This window comes from Trachinotus anak, unplaced genomic scaffold (assembly GCF_046630095.1).
Source record: "Trachinotus anak isolate AG129_WGS33_773 ecotype Australia unplaced genomic scaffold, CSIRO_AGI_Tana_v1 ptg000007l, whole genome shotgun sequence".
Lineage (NCBI taxonomy): Eukaryota > Metazoa > Chordata > Actinopteri > Carangiformes > Carangidae > Trachinotus > Trachinotus anak.
The window spans coordinates 8,489,814-8,500,640 of NW_027273858.1; the positions used below are offsets into that span (position 1 = coordinate 8,489,814).

General features: G+C 42.3%; 1 protein-coding gene and 1 long non-coding RNA gene across 4 annotated transcripts; one reads left to right on the plus strand and one right to left on the minus strand.

Annotated features, from left to right (window-relative positions):
- Window positions 1-1,935: 1,935 nt before the first annotated feature.
- LOC139622726 (monocarboxylate transporter 9-like) lies at window positions 1,936-10,341 on the plus strand. 3 transcript variants are annotated; one of them, XM_071480266.1, is made up of 6 exons: window positions 1,936-2,130; window positions 3,418-3,675; window positions 5,385-5,528; window positions 6,682-6,777; window positions 7,533-8,411; window positions 8,707-10,341. In XM_071480266.1, the coding sequence occupies exons 2-6, from the start codon at window positions 3,477-3,479 to the stop codon at window positions 8,889-8,891; spliced, it is 1,503 nt and encodes a 500-aa protein (XP_071336367.1). In that variant the 5' UTR covers window positions 1,936-2,130; window positions 3,418-3,476; the 3' UTR covers window positions 8,892-10,341. The 3 variants fall into 3 exon arrangements, with proteins under 3 accessions (XP_071336367.1, XP_071336366.1, XP_071336365.1); XM_071480265.1 differs by lacking the exon at window positions 1,936-2,130 and adding an exon at window positions 2,154-2,669; XM_071480264.1 differs by lacking the exon at window positions 1,936-2,130 and adding an exon at window positions 2,721-3,311.
- On the minus strand, window positions 4,327-10,741 carry LOC139622729 (uncharacterized). Its single transcript, XR_011691366.1, has 4 exons — window positions 10,576-10,741; window positions 6,628-6,882; window positions 5,298-5,511; window positions 4,327-4,751 (listed from the first exon to the last, which is right to left on the minus strand). It is a non-coding gene; the product is annotated as an uncharacterized lncRNA (long non-coding RNA).
- Window positions 10,742-10,827: the final 86 nt, after the last annotated feature.

The window sequence follows — 10,827 nt, forward strand, 5'->3', positions numbered from 1 at the left end:
TTTTGCTTGTTGTCATAATTAATTATCTATAATTTGTTTATCAAATGAACAATGTCACCCACAACAGCAGTTGCAGCAGTTATCATACTTATGACAAAGTCTAAATCCTGACAGCAGTGCCTGAAGGACATTACTGACCTCCAGGAAGGCACAAAGTTGTGAGTTTACTAGTAAGTCAAGGATTTCCGCTTAGATAAAGGCCAGTGGTTATTTAGGCCAACCGTGTCTCCACCTGCATACAGTGACACCGCCTGTTGTCAGGATCACTATGACAAAAAAGGGGCGGGTCCAGATTTTTTTATTTCTTTAGTAGACTTTATATGCATCATGTACCCTGTGTCCTGACTTGACATATTGAATTGTCTGCTTTGAGACCGAACATAGATTAGTTATCAAATAAATCATGATTAGAGGAGACAATGAGGCTTTGCAAAGTCTCAATTATATTGCCTCTATGAATAATAGCAGCAGTGTGGAGGTTTTCAGCCTCTGCTGTCATTAGCACGGCAAGTTAAAAAGGAAGGTAAGAATCGAGGTTACTTAACCACTACCGCTTTTCTAACCCATTAGATGTTTTGGAACATATAACCTGGAAATGTGTCAATAAATGTGTTGAATAACTTATACAAGTTGCAAATGAAATACAACACCAACATCGCTTCTAGCAGTAGTCAATAGTGTTCAAAGTGTATCATAGCCGCTCTGTAATCCGCTCCCCACCCTCCCTCTGATTCATACACACTGTCCTCTACATGCACTGTGTCTGGTTGAAACTGGTCTGGAGCAACATGTCAATGTAATGCCAGTGTAGAGCACAATTACTGTGCCTCGCTTGTTCTTTTTTCCCTTAATTTTTCAGGCAGAAGGGGATTATAGAGCTAAATCTGTTTTGTGAGACCCTTTCTGGCAGCAGACCTCAGCTATGGGAAAAAGCATCAAAGTTCCTGAAGAATTTTAGGTGCACTCATTGTGAAAACCGGGTTGACCTCCGGTCTGCTCTCTCCATCCCTCCTCCGTTTCTCGCTCTTCCCCCCTGTCCTTTCATCTTTGTGACCACTTTCCTTTGGATTCTTCTTACCATTCACTTTTCTCCACTCCACTCCACTGCATTAGTCTGCAGCAGAGGAGATGGTTCCACACTTTTTCTGACCTGAGGTTATGAGAGTGGATGCAGTCACATGGGGATATAACTTTATGATGCTGCTGCAGTGAGGAAGAACAAGCACTCTCTGTGCTCTCACACCACACTATGAATGCGTGCTCATTTAAGTGCAATTTGAAATGTGGCTACTTCTTGTATGTTTCTCTGAGTAGAAAGGATATGTTGTTTAAGTTGGAGCTGATAAAATGCCACCAAATTATGTCGAATTTTAAATATGTAGATATTAGATTAGAAATTGGAAAAGGCTGTAAATACATTCTGTAAGGTTATAGGGCTATGATTCAAATGTTTCTCCTTGGTTACATGTATTTTATTTTACCACCCTGTGTTAACGCCTACTCTTTAATATTTTGCTTACATTTATTGTAGTCTATTTATTTCTGTAATACTCTGTATTGAAATGTCTGTACACTAACACTAAGCATATCCTTCAGTCATCTATCTCCCTCCCTGAAGGATTCCCTTCAGGTTATTTTTAATTCAAGGTAACTGACTGTCTACATGTTGCTGCCTATTTGTGTATCGCTCTCACATTCTTCAAGGTTTTATCAAACCTCTCTTGTTTTTTTTCCTTCATGTGAAAGCTGATAAGGTTCTGATTCAGGAGTTTTGTGCATGTGTTGCATTAAGCAGTGCCCACCGGGGACGGGACTACAGGCACTGCGCCCTGCTGGTGTGCTGTGGTGTTGTTATTACCATCCATCAACCGGTTCAGACTGGCCAGATGGCAATATTAACAATGTTCCTGGAGAGAGGTGGCCCATACACCCAGCCCACATTGTAAGCACATGAACCCGCAACTTTCAGTCAGACAGACATTAAGGCAGAGTTAATACAGCAGAGTGGGTTCATTTTAAATTATATATATATATTTTTTTCTAATTGTTATTTTAACTTTTTTTTTCCTGTTGCTTTATGAGGTACTTTATTAAAACAAAATTCTGTCGCACGGCCCGGATACCTATCAGGTAAACAGTTTTACATTTGTGCATGTGCGTGAGTTTGTGCGTGTGCACGCTCCTCGTTGAGCTTTCAGTTCCCTTCAAATTTCAGACGTATCCTAGAAAAAAAAAAAAATAATAATTGCAAAACGTGCAATATGACCCAGAAAAGCCCCGGCGGTGCATCAGTGAGGGCAGAGACTGCCTGCTCCTCTGTCTGCTGTGCGCTCCAGGCGCACAAGAGGAAGCGGCGCCTTTCCTCCTGCGTTCGAGCTGCTGCTGGACCAGCAAGAACAGCTTTGAACCGGTTTCGTCGCCGGCTACAAAGCTGATGAAATGGACGTACGATGCGCATAGATGATGCACAGCGCTTTTCTTTTTACACACAGACGGCGTAGATTCCAGCTCAGACAGGCCGGCGTCCGTGTTGTTTGTTGATGTGATCTGAAGTGATTCTGTGAGAAGGGATTTTTTTTTTTTTTTAAATAGGGAAACATCCTACATGGAAAGTTGCCGTAGAGCGCGCAGCTCTGCAAGCGCCTGCTGCTGTTTTTGTAGATGCTGAGGTGAGTGCACAATGTGTTTTTAACCAAATAGGCAAAATGCGCCTATGTTTGCATTGGAATAATAAGAAGGGAAATGCGGGTATTGTTGTGGATGAATATAGAGGAGACATTATTTGGATTCGTCCATGGGGATGTAGCCTAGGTGTTTTCTTCAGGGTATTATTGTCTTATATCTTAAGAAAGAAAAAAGTGTCCTATTTACTGGCAACATGCAGGAATCCCGTTTTGTCAACAAACATATGAAATGTGGAGAGCTTTGCACCAACTTTTCCCCTACTAAGATGCCTCACTGTAAACAAAACAGTGCTGCTGCAGGGTGTGTAAAGTTGCTCTGGGCTCCAACTTATTAATGAAAGACATTTGGAAAACTTGGTCGGCACGGAAGACAGGCCTCTCCCATGAGTCTAATATGAACCAGGGCTGAATCGTGGAAGAGGGAGGTTGAAGGTGCAGGGGGGGAACCTAGTAGTGCAGTTTTCTTTACTTTCTCCTCCTCCAAGGTGTGGTTATAGAGAAAGGAACAAAAGGGGCAGCTGGCTATGTCTTAGTTGCAGTCAGTCTGTGTTCAGGACCTCACACAGGTGACCTGCCTGTTTGGCCAGGCCAAGTGCTGCAGCAGCCTTCACTACATCAAGGCTCTGTGTAAGTGTATATTTTGGAAGCGACTGTTCATGTGCTCCCAACGATCACCTTTGAAATACTTTTGCCGTTAACCTTATTTCTGTAATGTTTGTTATGTTTTTCCCAGGATCCTCTGCTCTGTCACAGCTGTAGCAGATCCCAGAGGGCAGCACTAATATCAGCACCATGGCACCATCTACTAAAGTGCTGGATGGAGGCTGGGGATGGGCAATTGTCATCGCCTCTTTCATGGCCCAGCTCCTGGCCTATGGATCACCCCAGTCAGTGGGTGTCCTCTACCCTGAGTGGCTGCATGCCTTCCAGGAGGGCAAGGGCATGACGGCCTGGGTTGGCTCGCTTGTGGCTGGAGTGGGACTTATAGCCAGTGAGTAGCAAGCAATGTAATAATGTAATAAGCTGTAAGATGGGTCCACATTGGGGTTAAAGAGCCAAACTAAATGCCAGATGAACTGCACCAGTGATATGGGTCTGGGAGAGTCCTGATACTGAGTCATGTTTAGAGAGATAGAAGGAAATTGAGGAAAATGTCCAGCACTTTTTTCAGATTATTGTTTTTAGCATCTGATAATTCTATGCCGAGCAGTAAATTGATATTTTGGCATTGCATATCAGTATCGGTAATATACCTGCTGACATGAGTGATAGAGGGAAAGATATCTGCTTTGTGCTACAGTAGAGCACTAAAAACTCACCTTTACACCTATTGTCCTTCCATTTCCTTCTCAATTATAGCACATGATGCCACTGATAACACAGCAGGCACAACATGTGTTCAAAGTCTGAACCAATCAAACTATCGCCAAAGAATATATTTACTAGCTACAGGTGTTGAAGAGTTCTCCCTACTGTATTGTTTCAATAGGATGGAGATGTGGATGCTGTTATTGATTTTCTAGGAGAGCAAAACAAGTGCAAGTCATCCATCCTATGAATGTTGGAGGATCACTTAGCCTTTAATCTAACCACTGAGGGAGGAAAAGAAAGACAGATTGAGACAAAGACTGCGAGAGAAACAGAGACTTAACAAATACTGTATTTGTTGAACAAGGTTGTGTATACAAACTTCCTTGAACCCAAGGAGGAAAGGGGAAGAGTCTAAAAGCATGCATGGTAAAATCCAGAGTGTCAACATAAGACTTACATGTTAAGAGGAACAAACAAATAAACACACAAAAAACCCCAGACATCAATCTTAGTAATGTCCATGACTGCGTTGAGCTCACAGGATCAGTGATACATAGTGGTCTTGGCTGACATTTCTGTTTAAGGCACAGCTTGCCTGCCAGCCAGGATTCTTGCTGTCTCGTTTTTAAAAGGGTGAAGTGAAAATCATGACTGGACAGGTCTGGCCGTGGGCTTGGCCAAGTCCTGGACACGTGTCCCAGCTATCAGACAGCTGCAGCACTGCAGTTCCTGCTGCACAACAGCAGGGTCTTCCTCCTGGTTAGAGGGGAAGGAAACTGTAAATGTCACATAGTGTATGAGTCAAACAACCTCAGGAGTATTGAGGAAGCGCTGAAAAAGCAAATATTGCACTCAGTACATACGTCATGTACCTCTAAACAAAAGTTGGAACAAATAAATAAATACAAACAGTAGGTGATAGATCAGGCAGTGATTGATTGGTTCTTCCAACTTTGAAGTGAAGTAAGGGGCAAATTTGAAGTGAGTTGAAGGGGAAATGAAAGGAAGCTGATTATTTATAGTTAAACTATGAACCTAACTGCTTTGGGTAAAGTGTTTAATTAAAACATGAACACTGGACCTCACAAGATCTTCTTGAGTTATGTGACAGCACGTCTGACAGGTTGCCAGTTTGAACCTAATGTGATGTGTCAGTGTCATGGTCAGACACAGCAGTGCTTTGTTAGATGGGCTTAGATTTTCTCAGAAACTCTGTTTAGTATCTAGAATACAGCAAATTAAACAGCAGAATATCATCACTGTCTATTGTTCCCTGAATAGTTTTATTTCTCTGACACTCACCTTTTCCTCCTCTGTGTCTCTTCTACTCCCTGACTCTCTGACTTTTTTCTCTGCTCCTGTCTATCTTTCTGTTGTTTTCTCCCTCAGGTCCTGTCTGCAGTGCCTGCGTGGACAACTTTGGGGCTCGTCCCGTGACCATCTTCAGTGGCGTAATGGTGGCGGGCGGCCTGATGCTCAGTGCCTTTGCTCCGAATGTGCAGTTCCTCATCTTTTCCTATGGGATTGTGGTTGGTAAGGAAACATTTGATGATAAGAAAGGGGGGAGTCCTCCTGTGGATTTACATAGTACTCTACTAGAGACAAGCCTGCAAAGTTAATGCTACAAATAGCCTGGAGACCTAATTAACCTGACTGTCAGACAGACTGCTTAGGTATTGTCAAGTCTGAGAAAAAAATGTGTTTGATGTTGCTTTTGACATGGCAGTTAACTAAGCTTCTTATCCCTCAAACATATGACAATCTCGTAACAGATTGTACAATCACTTGAAACAACCAAGGGCACATGACAAGCCCAACTATTATGTAACATCAAAGGCTGACAATTTCCTCAATTACCAGTTAATGAATATCGTTGCCACTGAAAGTGTCTAGAATGACGCTGAGACAAGATAAACATTTGAGCTTTGTACCATCTATTTGACTTGCTGCTGTGTAGGATGTTGACAGAGAACCACATTACTGCCTAGCCGGATCCTCATGTGACCCTTCATTACCTCTGCACCCTCACTGGTCTGCCTGCGGAGGCCCAACACCACCTGTTATCGTGCCTTAAGTGACAGCCCAGCCTTGGTTAATCCAAGTGAACCCCTCACAGTCAGCACTGTCTTTCACAGCGCTGGAGAGGGGAGGCCATGCATATTTGAAGACTCATTTATTTTTAGAGATGCCCTTCTTAGACAGTGGCTGCGGCTGTACATGCACGTGCAACTTGTTTACTGCTCATCATATGCCTCTGTCATGTTTTGCTTATTGTATTGCACAAGAAACTTTGTGCACAGTGGCCTCTGAATTTACAGATTTATCTACATTGTAAATTCATCCCTGTAACAATTTCCTGAGGTCATACACTGAATCAACCACGCATATGCATGTTGTGAAGCATTATATGACTAACATCTGCAAGAAATAAAAAAAATATACATATTTGTAGAATTTGGGAGAAATATAAATTTATATTTATATACACAATAATTTGGGAGAAACATAACACATTTTCTTTTTATCTACTTTTGATCTTAATATGGGAGAAACTACTGTTGTTCATCTACTGTGCAACTGAATTCCAATGCTTATGTATTTTTAGAAGTGAAAAGACCTTCACTCCTTTCACCTGAGCTAATGGAAATTCTTCTCCTGTTTGTCCTTGTCCTCTCTCCTACTATAGGCCTCGGTTGTGGTCTGGTCTATGCAGCCACGTTGACAATCACCTGTCAGTACTTTGACAAGAGACGCGGCCTTGCCCTTGGCATTGTCACCACAGGTACTGCTGCCCCCTCTCTGCTCTGAGCTGTCTGGGTGCACACCAGTTCTCCCTACTTCTTTCATGTATGAGCTGCTGGGAGCCTTGGGAGGCCGAGGTAAACATCTGTAGAGAAGCAAAGGCAGAGTGGTCTGTTAGGTAGGGTCGTGGACTTGTGACCAGTGAGCAGATCTGGTTCTGCTCAGAATCAAAGCTGATGCTATGTAAGGAGGGTTATTTCTAAAGTTTAAGTCAGTCCATTATTAAAATAGAAGTACTGAGTAATGTCAGTCTAAATGTTAAGGTGTAATTTAATATCCCATGAAAATCTTGTTTCTGCTGACCTCCAGTGGTTTTAACTTCTCACCTTGCTGTAGTGATGCAGAAATGTACTCCATGGTGTGTCAGGACACTGTTACATCACTGTGTAGGTGTGGTAACAGGTGCAACAGAGACCACCCCTTAACACCAACAACCACTCCTAACGGTAATGCTAGATATGGTCACAGGGGAAAGAGATGTAAAACTTTCACCCAGAGAGGTCAGGAATGAAGTTATTCTTGAGTTTGGCCCCACCAGTGGCAGTATCAAAAAAGACAGATATAGCCTGGGAGGACAGAGATGAATGGATACACTGGAGCAGTTTTCATCAGGATTGTGTCATTTTTCTATTAATGAAATTTAAAATTCTACGCATAATAGCTTTAATTTGAATTGATTAGACTGTAACTTTCTTGCATAAGCGCTGAATTTTTGTCCTCCTCTACCTCACACAGGCACAAGTGTTGGAGCGTTCATCTATGCCACCGCTCAGAACGAGCTGATTGTGTTGTACGGCCTGGATGGTTGCCTGCTAATCATCGGTGCTGTAGCACTAAACCTCATGGCCTGCGCTGGCTTCATGAGGCCCCTTAACATGCCGGGGTACTACCTCAAACAGAAGGCTGCCCTGGAGCGCAACACAGAGGAGCAGCTTTTCGAGAAGACCCAGCTGGATGACCTGAAGATCACAACAGGTACCAGTTCAACCACCCCGGAGAAAACTCTGACGGTGAAAGAGTTGCTCATCACCATCGATGCCAAGGACTTGGCCGTTCAGACAGAGAAGAAGAAAGGCAACTTCCTGGCTGGGTTGGCCATCATGAAAGTCATCAAAAAGAAACAGCAGGCTTACTCCAGCTATATGCACTCCATGTATGAGATCCTGCAGGACCAAGCCATGGTTGCCTTCTGTATCGCTGTCTTCCTGTTCAGCCTGGGGGCATTCCCTCCTGTGCTCTTTATAGAGGATGTGGCGCAGAGTGAGGGACTCATTGAAGAAGTTAGTGTCATTCCTCTGGTATCAATAGGTGCCATCGCCACTTGCGTGGGTAAGCTCGCGCTGGGTGTCCTGGTGGACATCAGGTGGATCAACGGCATCTATCTGTACGCCTTTACCATGTTTGCAGGTGGTGTGGCACTACTCCTAATCCCACTCACTAAGAGTTATCTGGGACTGCAGATCCTGTCTGCTGTCCTGGGTTTCTTCTCTGGAAACTGGTCCCTTACCTCCTACATTACCACTAAGATTGTCGGTTTGGACAGACTGACCCAAGCCCATGGCATCCTCATGTTCTTCGGGGGTTTTGGGATCATGCTTGGACCCCCTGTTGTAGGTAAGAGGGCTGTCTTAATCTAAATTTGTAAACATTGCTGCACTAGAAATTATTGGTTAGGAGAGGTACACATATTTTTTTCTATTTGTGCAAAGAAAAAACCCTGTTGTCAGGTCATTTTTTCTGACATATTTCAAAAGTCAAAATTTAAACTTTAGCAGGGAGGCACGCAGCAAGGCAAAGGTCAAGTCAGCCTCAATTAGGAGCAGTGTGTCATTATTTAGCTGAGTGCTGCATCTGGCAGGAATCCCTGCTGACTCTGCTCACAGTGTCTTTTTTTCTCATCTCTTTCCAGGGTGGTTCTTTGACTGGACGCAGTCATATGATTTGGCGTTCTACTTTAGTGGGAGCTGTGTGGTGCTGGGAGCGCTCATTCTCTCTCTGCTCACCCTTCCCTGCTGGAAGAGGAAGGGCTCTGAGAACGACAGACCAGACGTCCATTACACCAGCAACTGTGACAAAGTTGCCTCTGTAGCCTGAACATGAGCACCTTTCAGAAGGACTCAGATCTCACCCCTACTGCCCAGCAACAATCTGCTGATAAACTGTACCTGCACCACCTCGAGCAAGAATTTTCTTTCTTTGAGTATACAGGGGTTCCCCCTTATTTCTGCTGCCAGGTTTTAATATACCAAAATATTTGCAGATGTTTTGAAATACAGGCCTTTCCTCTGCACTTTGCCTGGATTTCTCAGGTTCAAACCATATACTGCAGATCTTTTTAAAGGTTTGACCCTGATGCCAGTGTTGATTTTTTTTTTTATTATTGCCTCATTTTACGAGGCAAACAGAACAATACTGTTCAACTCCCAAATTCTACACTGTGTTAATGTAAACTTTCTCAGTAGCGCTGAAAACAGACATGCTGCCATCCATAATGCTGGGAAGAAAAACATCTGTAAAATTGGTGGTTAATTTAACACAGTTACATTTGAAACAACTCTTGCAAATGCACAAAAATCTCCCACAGACTATAGGGATTGGAATGAAGGAGGGAGCCTTTTTTTGATAATCATAATTTTAGCAACACATTTTTATTTTGTATTTTGGTTTTGATATATGTATATCTTAATTGCACCACTATCTATCTTACCAAAGCATCAACGATAGTCAATGCCTGTCAACACATAATGCCTGTTGGAACAATACAAAAGCCTTGCTTTATAGATCATTTTTGTTTTCAAGTGCATTGACTCAATTTATACTTTTTTTAAAATGGTTTGAGCTCCACATACCTCCTCTTTATGGATCAGACTGACACTTTCTGTATAAGTTGGGCTGGTACAAAAACATGTAAAAACACTGAAGAGATCCTACTATAATTCCAACCTTGAAAGCATGTTGATTCTCTTGTGGCATGATTATCATGACCTCTGCTGGCATTCATTTTGACCAGGCTGGTCCTTTTCCATCATGTTGTGTATGTATATGTTTATGTGTACATTGTGTGTGTATGTATCTGCACATGCATGTTCGCATATGTGCACAGATTTATCTGTGTGCATTGTTTGATAAACTTTTATATTAGCACTAATTTGTAAAGTTCTATGTGCTAGTGACTTTTATATGCACCAAACCGGCCATAGAGCTGTAAAAAATATTTTTGTTTATGTTGGAAGTTGATTATTGTGATAATTGTAATGACAACGTTGCAACAGACTTTTAGAATCACTTGAATGTTGTTAAATAGACCACTACAAATGTCTTTAAGATAGCTCCAGTTTCAGGCAGAGGAGTAAATCTGGGACATTAGTGTTTGCTTTTTGTGTTTGTAGAGGATATTGACAACGTGCAGATAGAGACTAAGAGACAGTATGTTTGTCATCTTTTAGCTACTCCTATTTTTTTATGCCAGTATTATAATATTTATGTCTGTATGTCTGATTTATTATTTTATTTAAAAGGTGCCAATAAAGGTATTTGGATTAAAGATGTTGAGTGTTCATGTTTGTAACATATGTATCATGGAGTTTGAACTACATTTTGAATCCTAATCCTAACAAAAAGTAAATATAACCTTGCAATCATAGCCTGTTTGTCAGAAGTAGCCGGACACAGTTGCCATGAAAACATGAAAAACATCTCGGCCTGACAATATTCATTTGATATTCTTCTCTAATACGAAAATGATCAAACTGACGTCGGTGGATATAAATATACTTACGGTTTCGTACTACACAGACCAAATAAAGTCCGTAGGCCTCCGGTTAGCATCTTTTCTGCTTCTCCTTCTCCTGGCAACCCCACCTCAGGTCACCATGGTTACACGTTTGTCACATGACTAGCAACATAAACAAATTTTTCAGGGAGCTAACGGTACGGGGAGAAGTATGCTAACGCTGTTCCATTTTAACAACAGTATTTTGACCGATTCTAAGCTTAAAGGTTGGATGTTAGCGCCATGGGAGTAATTATT